This window comes from Kryptolebias marmoratus, linkage group LG20 (assembly GCF_001649575.2).
Source record: "Kryptolebias marmoratus isolate JLee-2015 linkage group LG20, ASM164957v2, whole genome shotgun sequence".
Taxonomy (NCBI): Eukaryota; Metazoa; Chordata; class Actinopteri; order Cyprinodontiformes; family Rivulidae; genus Kryptolebias; species Kryptolebias marmoratus.
Window position 1 is genome coordinate 4,956,445 of NC_051449.1, and position 19,618 is coordinate 4,976,062.

Here is a 19,618-nt window from a genome sequence, read left to right on the forward strand (position 1 = left end):
TCTGGAGATGAGCCGTTAATCGAGCGGCTCTTTACGGTTCTGTCGCCCTCTGGGTTCTGTCCACAAATCAGTTTAAAAGCCTGAGTGGATTTTTATGTGCGGCCGTAAGTGGAGACGCGCTTACGGGAGATTTATGCCTTTATTTTAAACTTTATTATCCCTGAACGATTAAAGCAAGAGAAAAATAAATATTAAAAAAAAGCCGTGCATTATTTAAATGGAATGCATGTCACCCGCCGGCCTTTAATGACAGAGTTTATAACTGAGATTGCCTTAAAATAATGACAAACTTGAAGCCGTTTTGGTCAAATCGGGAAAATAACTTGCAGATAACTGGTTAGCCCTCAGAGTACGTGTTCAGGAGGCCTCTCGGCTACTACCACCCCAAACCTTCTCTCAGTCTCTGTAAAACTTACTGAGCTGCAGACATATTTGTGTTGGTCATCTTGGATTGGAGTGACTCTAAAAGTTAAAGAGCTGATTAATTTCTGAGCGTTTCATTAAAACTCGAGCAGTGGTTCAGGAGATATTTCGCTAACAGACAGACAGGGTTGATGCCAACAGCTAGAGCTTAAGTTTTAAGTAAAAAAAAAAAAAATGTAATGTGTAGCAATCAGAGTATATATTATGAATAACTCTTAGCTACTACCACGCTGAATTTTAGCTAAATATCTGTAAAACTGCCATTTGAATGTTTCATAGGGACAGTTAGCTGTAGCAGCCATCTTGAATTGGGGTGACTCCAAACGTTAATCAGTTGTAGATGTTTATTTAATGACCGCTTTCCAAGGATTCCACTGAAATCCATCAGGTGGTTCGGGAGATATTTCGCTAACAGACATATACATCGTCCCCCCGCCCGCCTGTCATGGCAGCAGGCGATGTGAACGACAGGGACGCGCTGCGATGGCGACGTCCCTGAAAGCTGAAGAACTTCCAGATGGAGCCGAAGTGGAGGACGAACGTCAGCAGCTCGGAGGGGAGTTAAACCCAAACATCTGCTTTCGCCTTTCACACTCATTTATCAGATGAATTGTTTGTGTACAGTTGTTTTATTCACTCCGAGTGTGTGTGTGTGTGTGTGTGTGTGTGTGTGTGAGGCAGAGATGAGATGAATGTAATTAAGTTTTTTTTGTTTTAATTAGACGCTGTTCTTTTCTGGGAAGCCTGTGGCGGCGCTGGGTGGAGCCTGAGTGGAGACAGGAGGTTTGTGGTCTGCCTGATGGAGCGAGGTAATGGAAACCGGGTGTTCGCTGTACGCGTGCACACACACACACACACACACACACACACACACACACACACACACACACACACAGAAAACACAAACATGTGCAGACGTGAACGCAAAGGCACACTCATATCTGTCTCATACATCTTGATGATCTTCTGTCGTCTTCATCACGAGCAGCTTGAGGCCAAAGGGCGATAATGTTTTTAGAATACGTCTCACAAACAAGTGGATTTTAATGAAACTCTCAAAGTAATCAAATCTACAACTGATCGGCTTTGGGAGTCAACCCAATTCAAGATGGCTGCCACAGCTAATCGACCACATAGAACTCAAAAACAATCACAACTCAGCCGAGCGTCATCCCTAACACAAGCTCCGAGCATTTTACGTTATGCAATATCTGTTTGTCTGTTAGCAAAATATCTCATGACCCACCAGGCAGATTTTAATGAAACTCTGAGAAAGAAATCATGGGATGTAGATCTGTATCTCATAAAAACTTGGAGTCAACCCGATGCAAGATGGCCGCCGCAGCTAATCGACCTTAGCCGACACAAAAATAGCTTCAACTCAATGGATTTTCCAGACACTGACGTAAAGTTTGGTGTGGAGGTAGCTGAGAGTCATCCTCAGCACGTCTTCTGACATCTTGCAGAATAAGATGATCTTAGTCTAAAAAAGGAGCGGCGGGCGATAGCTTAAAGGCCTAGCATTCCTTGAAGGAATGCATGTCACCCGCTCCCTTTTATGCCGGAGTTTTAAACCGAAACGTGCAGCTACAGCTGCTTTGGTCAAACCTCGAGATGCGTTCGTGCCTGGAGTATGCGTTCAGTCTGACTCAGTCAGACTTTAGAATCAACACGGCTGGATTTGACAAAGTTGGGAGCGTTTTTGGAAGCAAAGCATGAAGAAGCTGCGCGCTGCAGACGCATCCGCCTGAAAACTCTGCTCTCTGAAACACGGACCCTCTGAGCAGTGATGATGTGTTCATTTGCATGCACAAACATGCACACGGGCTCATGCATACATCAAACCAGATAAGGACCGACGCACAATCTTCTCCACACACACAGACATGCATGAGTGCGCACTCACTCACTGCCTGTCATTCACACAAGAATGTGCAGAACTTATTACAGATGCATGCATGCAGACCTATAAACACTCTGGGGCGAATGCACACACTCCATGACTCCCGCTCAGTTATCACACACACACACACACACACATGCACTTCAATCCCTTCGCATGCACACACTGCGTTCCAGCCTTCAGAAGTAAACACACCCAGCCGCAATCAGGGTCCGAAGAATGCAGAAACGCAGATGTAGCCGATAATAAGAAGGCTGCACTTCCTCTTATTTCTGTTTTAAGCTCTTCTTAAAAAGGGGCATCAGAATAAATTTATCAATCAATAACAGATTGAACTGTATCTTACAGGGAATCAATAAAATTTAAATTAATTTTAATTATTGTCCCTTATTGTTTATCAGATCTCAACAGCTGAGGGTCAAATCTGTTCATCCTTTCATCATATCTGTTACCAGTAAAAGAGATTAAAACACAACAACAGAACTAAAAAGGAACCAAAATAATCAAGTATTTCCTCCGATCTATCTGAACCTGGTTTAAACAGTTAGATTTAACAAAGATAACACTCTGCAGAAAGAATAAACCTTTATAATCTGAGGGAAAACTCTGAATATAAATGTATATAAATGTTTGCAACCCGGATCTAAGCTTTAGGTTTTACACGTGCAAGAATTTGGACAATTTGGAGTATTTTTGATAAGTCTTTCACTCTGGAACTTAGGTAAGAAGAATGTGAATAATTCTGCCGGATTGGTTCGAGGAAGGATCAGATAAGAAGTGAAATGTTTCGTTTATCAGCTCAAAGTGTCGTAAGCAGACCAAACAGGGATTTTCTCATCGCCAGGAGGGAAGAGGTGCCTTACTGGGGTACAGCTGGGTTGGATGGAGGTGGGGGTGGGGGTTCCTGACCGGCCCGTGGAAGGATGGTGTGAACCCGAGAGTCAGCTGAGGATCAGCCGAGGTCAGCCAAGGTCAGCTGAGTGTTCAGGTGTCGGCTTCAGGAGCAGAATAACTGGATTCATCTCTTAAAGTTACAAAGATTTTCTGCTTCTGGACAAAACAAATCAAGGCAAAACATTTGTTTTAAACTTAGGCTAATAAAAATACGACGAGGAGAGAGAACCAGAATGAAGCCAAGGTACCTCTGGTTTTATCAAACGTGACGAGACATCAAATTATGGTCAGCCACTCAGAACCCCGAGTGTCTGCACGGACCGAGCTTATCTCCTCCTGTTCAAAGAGGTTCTGTTAGAAGGATCACTGGACCGTAACTCTCCTGTAATGACAAAAAGTAATAAATCTGTGAAACAATTTGACAAGTTTCTTATTAGATAAACAAACACACACACCTTCAACATTCATTTTCAGTATGTTTCAAATTAATCCACTATTAATAAAAGAACAGATGTCATTTATGCATAAATCGTGTTTTTTTTAGTTTTAAAGAAGTATTAAAGAGAATGAAGGACAGTCTGAGTAGATTAGATATTCTGAGGGTGTGAAGCCTCAGAAAACAACTTAACCAGAGATTCTGTCATAACAGGATGATCTTTTTACACAGAACAGAGGTCAGAGGTCATACAGGAAGAGGTTCTTTGATGCTACACAGATCCTTGGGCATCTACAGACAGAGAAACGAGTCAGTTCCATCAGACTCTGACGTCAGATCTCCATAAAACTGCTCCGCCCAGAATCACTTTCAGGCTCTGCTGATATGGCGGTCAGCTGCAGATGTACAGGAAGTTTCATTAAAGTCCCTCCAGTGGTTCATGAGATATTTTGCTAACAGGCAGACAAGCACCGCTCTGATGTACGTAAATGTATGGAAACTGCTGAGGTGTGAGTCTGCATACATTTCACAGCCGCCACATGTTTTCTGAGCTTCTTCTAATCAAACCTTTGTGTTTCACACTCCTCCGGCGTCCTCAGAGGTTCTGTTCGGTTCTGGGGACGGGACCGGAGCGGGTCAAACCGGGCAGCAACAGGTCAGTCACTTTGAACACGGCACCATCTAGTGTTGCCTGCGGAGAAGTTGTCTCTTTTCCTAAACAGAAAAAAAAAAAAAGAAAAGATGTTGGGCGTGTGACGGCTGGTTTGGTTTGTTTTCACGAGGCGTTCAGGTCAGAGAGGGATCCGTTTCACGCCTGAGTCCGGGACGTGAAGGGTCAACTTTTCAGATAAAAGTTGCATCAGACGGAGGAAAGTTTAAACATGTGGTAAAGATTTATTCTCAGTATAAAAACAGGAGGAAGAAACGGCTGAAATGTTTATCAGCCCCTGATGAAAAAGGCGAAAGGGCGATTATGTGCTCGTCTGTTTGTACTGTTAGCAAAATATCTAACCAACCGCTGGACGGATTTTAGTGAAACTCTCAGAAAGTAAGAACTGGTTGCACATCTACAACTGATTAACCTTTGGAGTCAATCCAACTCAAGATGGCTGCCACAAAAAGGATTATAACTCGGTGAATTTTACAAATACTGACCTACAGTTTGGTGTGGTAGTAGCTGGAAGTCATCCTCAACACATAGTCTGAGCACGAGCTGATCAGCACTTATTGGAGTTAACAATGTCTGTCTGTTAGCAAAATATCTCATGAACCACAGGACAGATTTGGCCCTACAGAGACTGAGATATGTGGAGTAGCTGAGAGTCACAACATTTAAAAGGTTTGACCAAACCGACCTCGGCTCCGGTCTCTGGAATCCTCGGCCTGAATTTGCTCGTTTTGTCCGACCGGAGCCCAGAACTTCAGAGGAACTCGGTTCTTTTCTTCCTGCCGCCTCTTCGTGACTCGGATCCATTTAATCCACGAGTCTGACGAAGCTTCGGGTCGTCCCGCCGTCACGGTTTCCATTTCTGCAGAGTTCGCTCACGCGAATAAATCTGAAAACTGAAGTTTAATCTGATAAAAGAGCCACGGAGTTCACTGCAGACTGGAAGGACGGACGTCTGGAGCTGAAAGCCAAACACTGGGAAAAATTATTTCATTTTCACAATAAATAAAGACGTTCAAAATGTCTGGATCGTGGATGGAAACTGCTCATTGTTTAAAAAGCAACAAAGTATGGATATCTGCAACAACAATCCTATTTAATTAGGCCTCTATCAGCAGATTAATCAGTTTATTTATAATTTTTGATGTAAAAAAGTTTGTAAATTTACTGTAATTTATCATATTTGATGTATGCTAATTTATATAGAAAAGATTTTTTTCCACTTCACAACACAGATTGTAAGAATAAATGTGTGGTGATTTTCCTTGAAAAGTTACTTCGTATTAGTGTCATTTAAATATATATAAATGACAGACGTTTTTCTTGCAAAGCCAAAAGCAGTTTTTAAACAGAACTTTATAACTTAAAGGAAATCAGACTGAATTAGTTCAGTTTTTTTATCGCACGGCGCCATGAAAAGCAGCAGATTTGGATTTTGGCGAACACAACAGCGGCCATAACTGAGTCAGTTTTACAGATTTCGAGCTAACTTTTCGTGTGGTAGTAGCTGAGAGTCATCCCCAACACAGACTGAGCGCTCACGGATCTCAGTGTTGAAAGTTTGGCACGCAGGGCGGCGGGCGATTCCTTAAAACGACGCTACTTTGGTTATTTAAGCCTTCAGATGCTTCTCTGTTAAAAAGGTTAAAGTCGATATTTTTTTCCTTGGTGACTCGAATCAACAGATCTGGTTTTTCGCAGCAAGGAAGCATCACAAGTTTTTATAAGACAACCCCAGTGATCGTTAATGCCTTCATCTCTTTATATGCAGGAAACAATCTGAGCAACTTTTAAAAGAGAGTTCGTAACACTTTTCCATCTTCCATACTCCTCCAGACCTGGAAAACACTAAAACGGACTTCCACACTTTTCCAGACAGCGCAGGAACCCAGATGCATGGAAAATAAATCAGAGTTCATGGAAAATAAATCTCTCGTTGATGGGAGCTGAAGCCAGCAGGACCTGGTTTACGGGAGCTGCCATGTTGGGTTTTAGGGACCCGACTCGGACCGGGATCTGGGCTTCAAGTCCCCCCTTCTCCTCCGCACACAATCCTGTCGTCACATGACTTTTCTTTTAGGAACGAATAAACCAAACCTCAGCTAAACGCGATCAGAATGCACGTCAGCGAGAATCAACACCTGAACCAAAAACATCCGGGAGGTGTATTTTTTTATTTTTTATTTTACCAAATTGCTCAAATCGCCGGGACCAGGCGACTGGGAACGCCGCTCCCATCCCAGATACAAACGGTGCACCCGCCTGAGGCCAAATCACCAACAAATAAGAGTCATAATGACACTAAACACGCAACCAGAGTCGACCAGATTCTTCCAACGCTTCCAAATTAAAAACACAACTTTGCAACGTCAATAAAACACAACAAATGGTGTTTATTGTCAAAGTGTAGGAGTAGGACAATGTTATATGTGCATAAGTCATTATTGTGAACTCTAGTTGTGCAACAAACTAAGCTACAGTATATACAGACACCTATCATTAACTGCTGATAGCCGGATGACAGTTATACTGTATAACAGTAAATCTAGTTGGCCGGTTGCTTGGGCAGGACAGTCTCTACAGACGATCCGTCGGACGCCCAAGACTTTGGTATCATCTGCGTCAGAACGGTGACTCTTTACTTTTACAGTGTAATATCAATCAATACAACTAAACACATCCATTTAAAAACATCCACATGAATATACTCAATGCAACAAATGTTATGCAGAAAATTCCCCCCTTGCTGCTCTCTTTTCATCCCCATAAAATCCAGTAAAGGTTAAACAAACATTTAAATGTTACATATCTCGTTAAAGTAAAAGAAAATAATGTTATGAGAACCCTCGGTCTAGATATCGACAACGCTTTGTGAAAAATATATGTATAGTATAGTGAACTAGACATTTACATGACTTTACAGGTGGAAAGGAAACATTGCTTTGACATAACTCTTTATAATAATAATAATAATTAATAATAATAATAATAATAATACAGCCCCACAGTCTGTATGAACATGCTATGATCTCTTGTTACTCACGTCGATCTCTGTCCGTGTGATCCCAGGCCCCGCGGCCCGTCACACACGCCCGTGTCAGTGTGTGTACGTGGTTTTAGGTGTGCGTGGATGTCAGTGTGAGTCGTGTGCGCGCGCACGGAGGCTCAGCAGTCCCCCGAGTTGTGTGAGTGTGGCCCGGTCTCCAGCTTCCAGTCTCTCTGGTCGGCGGCGTCCGCCTGGCCGTGCTGGGAGGCGGCGGGCGACAGCGACATCTGTCTGCGGGGGTTGGCGCTGTGCATGGTGTTCCAGTGGCGCTTCAGGTCCGACGCTTTGATGAAGGCTTTGTCGCAGGATCCGCAGTTGAAGGGCCGCTCGCCCCGGTGCTGCCGCTCGTGGTCTTTCAGGTGGGACTTGTGCTTGAAGGCCTTTTCGCACATTTGGCAGGCGAAGGGCCTCTCGTTGCTGTGGACCCTCTCGTGCCGCTTCAGGTCGGGCCCCCGGATGAAGGCCTTGCCGCACACCACGCAGCGGTGCGGCTTGAAGCCCGAGTGGATCTTCAGGTGCTCCTTGAGGTGGGCGGCGGTGGTGAAGGCTTTGGGGCAGTGCTCGCAGCCGTACGGGCGGTTGGCAGTGAGCAGCCGCTCCTTTTTGGCGTTGTGGTCCATGGGTTTGGCTCCCGTGGTCTGGCAGGAGCCGTGGTCGCGGTGGCCGTAGAGGAGGTACTCCAGCTTCATGTCGCTGGAGGTGGAGGAGGCCCAGCTGTGGGTGTGCGGGTCTTTACCCATGCTGGTGTTGTAGTTGTGAGGCTGCGACACGTGAGAGCCGCCGGGCCCGATCCCGTCCATCCCCTGGTCGTAGAAGCTGTTCTTCCTCACCTCCTCCATGGCCAGCTCCTTCAGGATGGCGTCCTGTGCTCTCATCCCATGGTCGTCCGGAGCCTGGTTCTCCCGGGTCTTCATGTTGGTCAGCTCTCGCTTCTGGGTGCACAGGTTGTCCAGGAAGTTGATGCCGAGGATCTGACCCGACGACATCATCATGTTGATGTCCTTCTTCCTCACGGCCAGCCGGGCCGTGTACATGTAGTTGAGCACCTCCTCGAAGATATCGGAGCGGATGAAGTCCAGCTCCACGATGGAGTTGTCCTCGTCGCTCTGCTTCTTGAAGAGCTTCTTGAAGTAGTTGCTGCAGGCGGCCAGGACGCAGCGGTGAGCCCTGAACTCGATGTTTTCCACCACCACCACCACGTCGCAGTGCTCGCCTTCCATCCTCTGCTGGTTGAGCATCTTCAGGAAGGTGGCTTTGTGGTCGTAGTCGATATATCTCAGCAAATCAGACATGGTGCAGGTCAAACAGGAGCAACCTGCAAAGGGGAAAACGGCAGATTTGTCAAATATTTTGATTTCCACAGGATGATGGATCCTGCATAGCTGAGGGGTGGAGCTCCATTAGCATGCAACTTCGGATAAAACAGTAAAACACGCAAGAAAAACGAGCAGAACACGCAACTAAAAGCGTAATTTGTTTATAAATGTGCACCAATAAGAGAGGGAGTAAAAAAAAAACAAAAAAAAACAATGGTTAAGTCAATCATGCAGAAAGCACTGAGGGGGGAAAAAACTACGACAGGAGGCCCGAGACGAGCCTCGGTGCGCAAATAAAAAATAAAAACACAAACAGGAACAAACAGCCCCGCTTATCTTTGCGCAAATGTCGCGTTTTTAGCGCAGCGCTCGCGTGTCAGTCGCGCTTTGCTAGCAGAAAACACAGCCTCGGCGAGAAATATTTCACATTTCACTGCGCCCAGCCATTTTGGTCAGCAGGCAAGCCTCCGTGGGTTTGTTTCTGCAAGCCCGAAAAGTCAGTCCGCAAACTGGAGCCAGAACCGAGCCGAGCGAAACCGTCCCGCTGCGTGGTTCCGGGCCGCCCGGACTCAGCGAGACGGAACAAACGTGTTAATACCTAAAAGCCTGAACCCGATCCCTGTGTTGTCACGCAAGGCAGTCGACGACGATCCAGATCCAGAGCTGTCGTTTTTCCTCTTCCTCCTCTTGTTGTGACTGAGCGGCTCCGAAGGAAACGCGGCGCCGCTCTGCTGCCACCTACCGCGCCGGAGCAGGAACTGCACCCAAGATCGTCTAACCGCAAGACGAGGAGTCACTGCGAAAGATATTTTCAAAACTACCGCGAATCTCGAGCCAATGATATTGATTTTAGTTGTTTTACTGAAATAAAACATATTTTAGTAACACAAGAAAAAAACATAAGTAAACCTTCTTCCTTGTAGCCACGATCTAAGACCTTATGTAATCATAAAAGTGTATTCACAGCACTTGGGTTCAAAAATTATTTAAGACCCCCTTAATGTCAAGATTTTACAAAAAGAGACACAAATAAATCTAAAAAGACATTTTTTGTGTCATTTATGTGTATGAAGTATTATACAATGCATATATATATATATATATATATATATATATAAGAAATTAAAATTATTAGTTATACTACATATTTATAATGTACTGGTTTATTTCTTTTAGACTAGTGGCTTTAAAAACATTTGGAATTTCAGATTTACACATATGTTAAACAAATTACTTACTTTCATACATTACAAAAGCTTTATGAATAACCTAATTACTAAAAGATTAATTACCAATAAAGCAGCTGCACTTCTGTTCTGTAGCTGAAAACATTTTGCTCCTGCTCTGTTAGCCATTAACTTGAAACTTTTGAGTGTGAAGTTTCAAACTTTTAAACTGTTTCTGCAAGTTTAAAGCAAATTCATGTGCAGATTAATCTCACTCCCCTCGATCTGAGGGTAGTCAGAGTCTATACTTGGCTCTGGCGCACTTTGGAAAACATAACTTATCAGGACACATTATAAGTTGAATTCTTCTTGTTTAACTTATGCGTTTGTGTTTAACTACAGGAAGTAGACCAAAAGTTTAAACACACATAAAACATTAACAACCACTCCGAACTCTCTTGGGCTCGACATCAGAAACAGAGTGATACCTCTTGTTTTCCTCTGCTCTTCGGCACGCACTTACGTCCTCCAGAGGGGCGGGGCTTCGGAGGCCTTCAGCCTCGTCCTGTCGCGGGTTCTCCAGCTCAATTAGGGCTTTACAGCATTTTTACGTCATTTATAATCCACACACTGCACTCTGCTGATTCTGCTCCCATCTATTTATGTGTTTATTAGTTTTAATCAGTAATTTAAGACTGGAAGTGACTAAATCCGAGGCTGAAAACACAAACCTGCACAGAGAAGTTTTTGTACTGTGGTCACTTTATTATTTCAGAGGAAAACAGCAAATTAAGAAGGAAAGCATTTGGCTGAACATGAGTCAGATACATCTGAAGGGATGAAGGAGACATACGGCTGATGTGGGGGGTGGCTTTGGATCTCGTTTCGGCTGTCTGAGCCCTTTGCCTCACAGTCACACAAACGTGCGACTTGTGTTGCAGCCGATCTCCAAACCGAGGGGAACATTCAAAGGCTACACAGGCACATTAACAACAAAACAAAAATAAAATAAAATCTTTTCATTGATTCCTTGGCTTCAGCCAAAAACAGACCTTGCAAGCAAGTTATGGGAAAAAGATAATAAAACACTGAAATTACATTAAAAAGTGAAATGAATGCAGTTCAAACAGACATGACACAAATCAACCTTAAAAGATCATGAGCCATTTTCCTCAGGAAGCTTTGTTATGTACAGTGCTGAGGTGCAGGTATCTATCTGTAGTGGCACACCTGATGGAAAAATCATTAGGCTGTTTAAAGGAGTGAAGCAATGCTTGTTTTTGCGAACGAGGTTGGCACTTCTACAGCGAGGTTAAATAGTGTTGGCTCTCTAACATACACAGCCTACAGCAATTACAAGTTTCTGGAGTGATGGCTTTATTTCATAAATAAAATGTTGTTACAATAATTATTTTCAGTAATCATAAAAATGCGTCCAAGTCATAAGGCAGTGAAAGCAAACGGTTTGCTTTGCCACACGCAGAGATTCGGTGTGCAGACGGATTGAGAACCATTAAAAAAAAAAAAAAAAAAAATCAGACTGTTTTCTGCATTATCTTCTCATTGGTTTGATAATTCAGCTTTTGCGTCCTTCTCATGCAGAATGCATTTATTGGTGTTGCAGGTGATGCTTGTGAGTGTGGCAGCGAGCTGCAGCATTTGGAGAGCAGGATTCCCCCTCAAGAGTCCCGATGTAGTAAGTAAGTATGTGGAGCTGTGGACGTTGGCTTCTGGGAGGTTTGGACAGAAAACAGCCCTCGGTGTTATTCCTGGAAGAGCAGATGAGTCAGAAGTGAGAAAACTCCTGCGTGTTTATTTACACCTGAGGCTTGGCTGCCACAGTGCAGAAAGCAAGCCTTAAGAAAGAGCACTACGGTTTTACCCACGCATCCAGAAGGTCTAAAAACACACAACACAGACACACACAGGGGTTAACCCTTTACAGGGAGGGCCATGTTCATTTTATTCATCTAACTTAAAAGTAAGCCGCTCTACAACACGTCACGCTTTATTCAAATTAGGCTGAAGGATGTAAACAAAAAGGACTTGAGCAGTAAACAACTAAACCTTTAAATGGACTGAATCTATAAGGACACAGTCTGGGAGGTTAACTCTCCACTAGAAACGTCACGTTTTGGGCTTAAAAACTGGAAACAGGACGTCTAACAAGCTCCTGTTTAGGTCCAAGGTGACTTAAAGCCTTGTTAATGAGACGTTTACAAACAGATCAGTGGTACAACATCAGGATTAATCACTGCTTGTTATTCATACTTATCAGTTTTTAGTTGGCTCACTGTATTTGAATTTATTCTGCTGCATCTTTCGGCCCATCTGGTGTGTTTCGGAGGGCTAACTGAGCTTGTAATAATGTGCAAAAGTTTTAAACAACCCTGACTTCTTTATACTTTGCTTCAAGGGAGCCAGACTGTCTTGTGATCTTTTTAAAGGTCTAAAGTTTCTGTCCAGTTGTTGTACTCGATCGCAGCATAATGTGTGTGTGTGTGTGTGTGCGTGTGTGTGTGTGGACAAAAGAACAAATGTCAGGCCTAAAAACGATCTCCTGCAGACTAACAGTATGTTTTTTTTGTCTTCAACAAACAGGAAATCAAAGTCCAGCAAAGATCTGACGCCTGAAGGATGCAGTGGTTCCCAAAGATGGGGTGGGGACCCCTCTATGGGTCGCAAAACATCAAATTTGGGGTCTTGAGATGATTTCCAGAAACAAAATTAAAGTTAAAAATAACTGCTAATTAGATTTCTTTTTAAATATTGTGCCTATAAATCTAATTAAAATCTCTGGAATCACAAAACAAAGAAATAAAAAATGACTTTATATGTTGCATATAAAGAAGCCGAATCCATCTGTGAGGGTTAAACAGCTGTAAATGTCTGAATAAAGCATGACGTTTTCTAATGCTGAGCATTAGCTCACTCTGTTTGGCGCCTCGCCGCGGGGTTTTCTCAGAGTAAGACACTGTTGGTGGAATCTCAGCAGCTAAATGTTTCTTATTCTGACCCCAATACTGTGTGTGTCGGAGTTGGAAAGCAGACAAGCGTCTGAGAAACACAGAGAAAATATTTAGTTGGGTGTTAATAGTGCTGTTCAAACACAGCTATTAAACAACACACACACACACACGTAACAGACGGCGAGGCTGCAGGAACAAAGCCAAGCATTCCCATCTGGTGAGTCACGTAAGCACACTCATGCACGCTTGCTCATCCCGAGCTTCGCACCTCGGGATCGTATCAGACGCTAATGAAAAAACAGAGCCGAAAGGGCGCGAACGAGACAGACTCAGAGGATGCTTGAGCCAGGACGGCTACGAAGGACACGCTTTGGTAGAGCGAAACAACGGGATCCTTCAAGCAGCGTCGCACCGGCTGAAATCCTCCCAGAGCTGACAGGCGACAAGTTGAAACACATCCGTTAAGTTTGCAGGGAAAAAAGCAAACAAGGACTGCTGGCTGACCTATTAACCCCCACCCTCTCAAAACACAAGAAGGAAACTGATTAACTGGAGGGAGAAGTTTGAGAAACTGTTGGAAATGCAGCTGTTCTGGAAACATCTAGGAGATAAACTCAGATCTTTGTTTGTGTGAGCAGTAAATATATGAACCCACTCGCTTCATCACTTCACTGAGGAAAATTGTTACAAGTTATTTTTTTCTTTAAACCGATACCCCGGATAAAACTTTGTTTGCACCGGTTTCTTTTGACAAATCAGCCTGAAAGGAGCGAGTTTATTTAAACGAGAATTTGTTCCACATGTAAAAGTCGATGCCTTTCTTAGGGAGGGAGTTCAAAACAAACAGAAGCTCATCTGTGTACACACAAGATCAGATTTCAGTCCATGCGGGTGTGTTTGTAGTTAGGAGGCTGAGATCTCTGAGAAGCAGGAGCCGGTTCAGCTGGATTTTATTCTTTCATCACAACAGGGGCGACATAATGTGGACATATCAATTAATGGGAAAACAAATGTTTTCATGGAATATTACACAACACGACGACACTATAACCGTTTCCTGCTTGTCGGTTTAGCACCGGGGTGATTATTATATTAAAAAAACAAACAAACAAGGGTGCAATTTTGATTTCTTAAAAAGGCAAATGGTTTAAATAAAAAGAAGGTTAAGTTGTCCTCCAACAGGGGGGAGTGTTCCCACAGATTGCGTGCGCCTGCCAGCAGCATCACTGTGAAGGTTTTAAACCGCGTCATGATGAGTTCAGACTAATATCCGGTCTGTGTGCACACAGGCAACAGCAGCCCTCTTTTTTTTCCTGCAGAGATGAGGAAAAAAGCCGAAGTAACCACAGCACGATGCACAAGCTGTAAGAGTGACAGAAGCAGGGCGATCCGAACCAAACAACAAGCAGCCCAGACTAAACGGGACAGGGGTGGGGACCGGGACTGGGGACTGGTTTTCTTACCTGGGTCAATCCTCACCCTCCTCTGGCGTGATCTCTGTCTCTTTATGTACGACTACTTTGGTCACTGACATGTCAGGATGCTGTTCTTTAGCCTCCTTTATGGCCTGAGCAAGAGCCTACAATATGGGGGTGCAGTGCCGGGAGGGACCACCGGGGGGAGACAGAGAACGGGGGGAGAGCGGGTGGGTTTGTGAGTCAGGGCGCCAACAGCGAAGCCACCTAGTCACATTTGTTACTTGAAGAATGAAAATCAAATTTCTACGGCTCTGGAATCAGTAAAAGAGTTCTCTGTGTGTCAGCTTATGGCTGTTAAAGACTGTTTCAGTGTTTCTATTTGTAACATAAAGGGTAAAAATGAAGAGAGATATTTAGAAATAATAATTACGAAGGATCAAAAAAGAAGAGCGTCTTTTAATCTGGAACCTATCATCCAGAAAACTCAAAGTAGGCTAAACCAGTGGCTCCTGAGAGATCCTTACGAGGAAGAATTTTGAAAATAATAATAAAAAAAAACTCTTAAATGAGACTGACAAGATGCTCTTTAACGTCATATGAAGAAATAATTCTTATTATTTAAGGAAACCTGTTCTCATGAATGCATTTGATAAACAAACAGTCTTGTTTTGAACTGTTTATACTTCGTACAAAACCTTGAATATCACTGATAATTCTAAGTTTTGTGGTTATTATTTATGTACCATTATTCCTATGTTGATTTTACTTATTGTCTAATGTGCAGGGTTTCTGCTCTGTAATATTATTTGTTAAAAATGCAGCTTATAAAACAAAAGTCACGTTTTTTCTCGACTACATTACGAGCTAATGATTTCAGATTTCATACGTCCACCGTGTGGATGCTCGTGAACTTAAAGGCACAAGAGTCACCAAGATCACAACTAAGCACTTCTTTAAATAAATTATTATCAGATCAGGTTAGAGGCTAATGAAGAAGAAAGGTAACAGACCTCATCGTGGTCGATGTCTGTGTCTCCTGTGATGACGATCCTCTTCTCGATTCTCGTCTCTGATATTCCTCCTTTCACCGTCTGAACAGAAAACAAACTTATCATAACATACATATCTTTATTTTACTTATGCAACTATTTAAATTCTTCAGTAGGCCCATTTGTGATACAAAATGTTCCCTGTGTAAACCCAGAAATATTGTTCAGTTCAGCGCTGATCTCTCAAACAGGATCATTGTCAAGTTTTTAATAAGATGGCAACATTTTTTGTAAAAAAAACTGCATAAAATTCTTCGTTTCTTCATAAAACGCTTCATCGGCTCTTCTTTCGAGCTGCCAGTAAGCTGAGACAAAGAGGCGACAGATGCCCTCGGACCTTTGTGATGTGAGTGGTCGTGGTGGTGCTGGTGGTTTCCGAGGTGATGGTCTGAGCGCTCAGCAGCACCCCGGGGTCTGTGTCTCCGTTGGTGTCAACCTGTCAAAATACAGCATGTTTGTACTCCGGATAAAGTCTCAGCAACACTTTGGTTGAGCTCTTTGATAATAATATTCACTGTAGGTTTGCAGCTCACCTGATTCCTTATTAGTGATTTATTTTAACAAAACTTTTTATTTACCTTTTATCTCCAATGAGAACGTTAAAATACTGACCTAAATGTCTAAGACCTTATTAAAGTAAGAACTCTACATCCTGTAAATATTTGTGTTTTGTCATGTGCACGTCGGCTGGTTGACAGAGTCCGTCACTCGCTGATGAGCGTTTAACTTCTGAGAAACTGCAGCTGGTTGCGCCAAACAAACGCATCTTTTATTCTCGAGTGCGACACCGAACAGCATCGTCTCTCCATTCTTTTGTCAGCTCAGAAGATTTGTAAGAACTCAACAGAAACAGAAAGTTTCGTTGCACAAACTTGTCACTGCTTTAACTTCTCACACAAGCAGCATACAGATAATAAAATCAAAACATTAAACTTTCATGACTTTAAACTACTTAACTTTGAGCGACTGCTCATTCTTTCCAATATAAGCTGATTTAAGTGTTTTAAGTCTCTCTATATCTCATTCTCTGTCTTCCAATGAACTGAAACTGGGATCTATTTTTAAGACTGAAACTCGCTGAATAATGCAGCACAACGCTGACTTGTGGTCATGAAGTCGCTCGCTAACGACTGAGTGGGAAAATCCTGCAGCCTAAAATCCCAATCATTGATTCTGAAGTCACTGAAAGACTGCAGATACAGAAAGTAGCTCTGACTGTAAACCGTCAGTCCGATCATTACGTGTGTGCTGCTAAAATCTATAAAGCAGAATCAATGGTTGGTCTTTGGAACATTCTTCTTTTTTATTTTCATTAACTTTGCAGCAGATAAGATGCATTGCTTTTTATGGTATCTTGTTCAGTAGTTTACTATATTTTTATGGAAATTTATAAAGTCAAGTCAAAGCAAAACCCTCAACTATCTTTTAAAGACATGCTAATGATAAAACAAAGTGTTTTGTGCAACTTATGTTATCAAAGATTGCTGAACTTTGAGTAAAATAAAAATCTAAAGTTGCTTTGTGCATATTTTCCTTATGTAATAGCAGAAAGCATCTAAAAACATGTTAATTTTGGACTTAAATAAGGCAAACATGGCTCTAAAATACTGATAATAAAGCTGCAAGTTTTACAGATGAATTACTGTGATGTCATGTTGTGTTTAGGTTTACCTCAGCAGCCTCATAGGTGATGGTTTTTGTCTCCGTGTGGACCACTGGCATGTCTTTGGCAGCCACCTCCGCACCGTCAGGACTCTGCAGCACAGAAAGACAGAACAGAACCAAATAAGTGCCTGCAGACCCGAGTTAGAACCAGCTTCTCTACAAACTGTCCGTGTCTCTGCCTCGTGTGTACAGTCTGAAATAAAACGCCAAAGCAGCCACACTTCACAGTACGTTTTTGTTGTAAAAGTAAAAGCCCACTGACGTACATGAAATCAAATTGACACAAATAAGCAGCACATGCTATCAAACAAAGACAGTCACTGCACGGTTTGGACCTCTAAACGAGCACGTGGTCACGCATTAAAGCTTCTAATCCTGTAAAGGACAGGGTACTGAGGAATCACAAGGTTTTCAATAAGTCTGTAGAGCACAGTTCTGATGGTCTTCTGATTTGAGCAGCAAATTAAAGCTGAAACAGACGTCTTTGGGTTGAGGTTCGTAGCTGATTACTGGACAGGAGGGGACCTGATGCGAGACAAATCAGGAGGTGGTGTAAGGAGTTCTGCCTGGACTTAAAGGCTTAACTTCCAAAACTTTCCAACACATCATTCCTGTGGTTTGAACAACTTTTTGAGGACTTCTCAAGTCGCGCTCGGCGTAGAGGTGATCATCGACTCGGACGCTGTCACTTGGCCTCAGCAGGGCGGCAGAAGTGCTGGAACATGAGACCCCGGTTCGAGCCCAGCGTCTGGTGTGCTTATTTTTCCTGCCAATCATGACTTCCTGCAGTTGTTCAGTTTTCCATGAGGTGGTTTTGAAGCTGGAGCAGAAGTCAGCTGCAGATGTGTGAACTGCTAAAAAAAAACCTCTTACTCCATATTTGTGCCTGACGTAGCTGCACTCATGTCAAAGTAAAACAACCCTCGTCTTCATGATACACCGCTTTTAGTGCTTTCTTTTAAACATTAATGTCCAACTAAAAACTCCCAGGTTAGTTATTTTTATAGTAGATATACCATTTATCATAATTTGTAACATTTTCTGCATATTTACAGTTTATATCCAGGTGGGAAATTAAATTTCCAATACGAAAAAGAAAAAGTAGAACATTGTCTGACACCTTGAAAATTAAAAAAGAAACGTGGCAAATACCATCTATTCATGGAAAAATAAATTAAATACATAAAATAAACTGGTTAGAAACATGGCTAATCAAAGGTCAGCCCCCACATGAATTAGAAACATTCTGGTCCTTGAGCAAATTTAATTCATGTAACGTAACACTTCCCCTCCTCCAGCGGCTGCTAATCTTCTAACTGGACTGTTTTGCCATTTTTTGTTTTGCTGCTTATTCTCACCTGCAGATTTTAGACTTTTCAGACTCTATATTTAACCCCCTTATCCTCGTCTTCCTCAGTCAAGACTCTGGCTGAACACTTATTTAACCCAAAACGTGTTAAAATAGGCTGCACAGATGCACACTTGCTCTAAAGATGATGTAAGAGCAGAAATAAATGATTTGTTTTCAAGCAGTGTCTCTCACAAACCAGCGACCATATTTCACCATCTAGTTTTGATGGTTTTGTGATCTGCTGACACCATAAATTCAGCCGCTCTGGGTTTCAAACCTTGCCCTCTTATAGTCTAGATATTTACCATTTGTTTGGCTGGTGCCGTCTCTGTTTCTGTGGCAACCGGTGCCTTCTCCTCCTGATCAGCTGATACCTGTAAAAGATCAGTGTACCATTAGACAAGGCTTTATTTACCTCTTTGACAACACAACTCCAAACATTACAGAGCAGTTTCACATCCTGCCTGACAATGAAAAAACCCAAAAAAGTTAAAGATTTTCACTGCATACAACCTGAAAAAGTGGCATAAAGGATCAGAGAGGTGCGGTCACCTTTTGAGAGGAGGAAACCCATCCGAGTGTAGACTAACGGAGCACAAGGACGGATAGACACAAGAGCAGAGAGAAAGGTAAATACTGGACAGTCAAAAGCCACAGTTAACAATAAAGGAAGAAAGAGGGCGGGAAAAAAAATGAAGCTTAGAAAAGTAATGATTGTATGGATTAGCCTTATACAGCTTATTAAATGTGCTGACTTGTGTCAAATTGAATAAATCCTAAAGTAGAAAATCTGGTTTTAGAACTTCCTAACTCACAAGTCCATTAATCTGCTTTTGAAACTTTTTAAAGAACAGAAAAGATATATTTCAGGTAAAATCCATACAATCATTTTTTTCCTGACTTCTCTTTAAGGTTGTGGGGAGGAAGGATTTTGAAGTATGAGGCTGAAAAAGCTGCAGCAGTGGCACTCAGCCAGAGCGATGAAGTCACCACCTTCAGGGAACTGATAAAAAGGAACTGAAAGGAAGGAATGATTTAGCCGAACAAAACAGTAGAAACAAACAAGAGCAAGATAAAGCTCCTATTTCTTTCCTTTCAGGCTGTGGGAGTCAGCTGCTCGGGCATTAAAGGATGTCTTAGCTGTCAACAGAAATCCCAAAACAAACCTAACTGTTTGTAATAAAAAGAAAAAAAAGCTGTGGGTTTAACTGCAACAGAAACCAGCAGTTTTTACACTAAATGCTAAGTGTTATAGGGGATCGTTAGCCATGCATGTGGCTTGTTTACGTTGCTGTTAGGCTGCTGTGGCTGTAGG

General features: G+C 42.7%; 2 protein-coding genes across 8 annotated transcripts in view; both read right to left on the reverse strand.

The window, feature by feature from the left end:
• Positions 1-6,696: 6,696 nt before the first annotated feature.
• LOC108232799 (zinc finger and BTB domain-containing protein 14) lies at positions 6,697-9,439 on the reverse strand. Its single transcript, XM_017410836.3, has 2 exons — positions 9,284-9,439; positions 6,697-8,684 (listed from the first exon to the last, which is right to left on the reverse strand). The coding sequence occupies exon 2, from the start codon at positions 8,659-8,661 to the stop codon at positions 7,489-7,491; it is 1,173 nt and encodes a 390-aa protein (XP_017266325.1). The 5' UTR covers positions 8,662-8,684; positions 9,284-9,439; the 3' UTR covers positions 6,697-7,488.
• A 1,156-nt stretch (positions 9,440-10,595) lies between these two features.
• epb41l3b (erythrocyte membrane protein band 4.1-like 3b) overlaps positions 10,596-19,618 on the reverse strand; it is a 49,944-nt gene continuing 40,921 nt past the window's right edge. For 5 of the 7 annotated variants that reach the window (XM_025004837.2, XM_037981849.1, XM_017410957.3 and 2 more), the window contains 7 exons: positions 18,856-18,888; positions 18,609-18,677; positions 16,959-17,042; positions 15,625-15,723; positions 15,249-15,329; positions 14,284-14,399; positions 10,596-11,620 (listed from right to left, as the gene is read on the reverse strand). In XM_025004837.2, the coding sequence (XP_024860605.1) occupies positions 14,289-14,399; positions 15,249-15,329; positions 15,625-15,723; positions 16,959-17,042; positions 18,609-18,677; positions 18,856-18,888 (477 nt within the window). In that variant the 3' untranslated portion in view covers positions 10,596-11,620; positions 14,284-14,288. The remainder of the gene's footprint in view (positions 11,621-14,283; positions 14,400-15,248; positions 15,330-15,624; positions 15,724-16,958; positions 17,043-18,608; positions 18,678-18,855; positions 18,889-19,618) is intronic. The other 2 variants (XM_017410959.3, XM_017410956.3) reach the window with 2 other exon arrangements.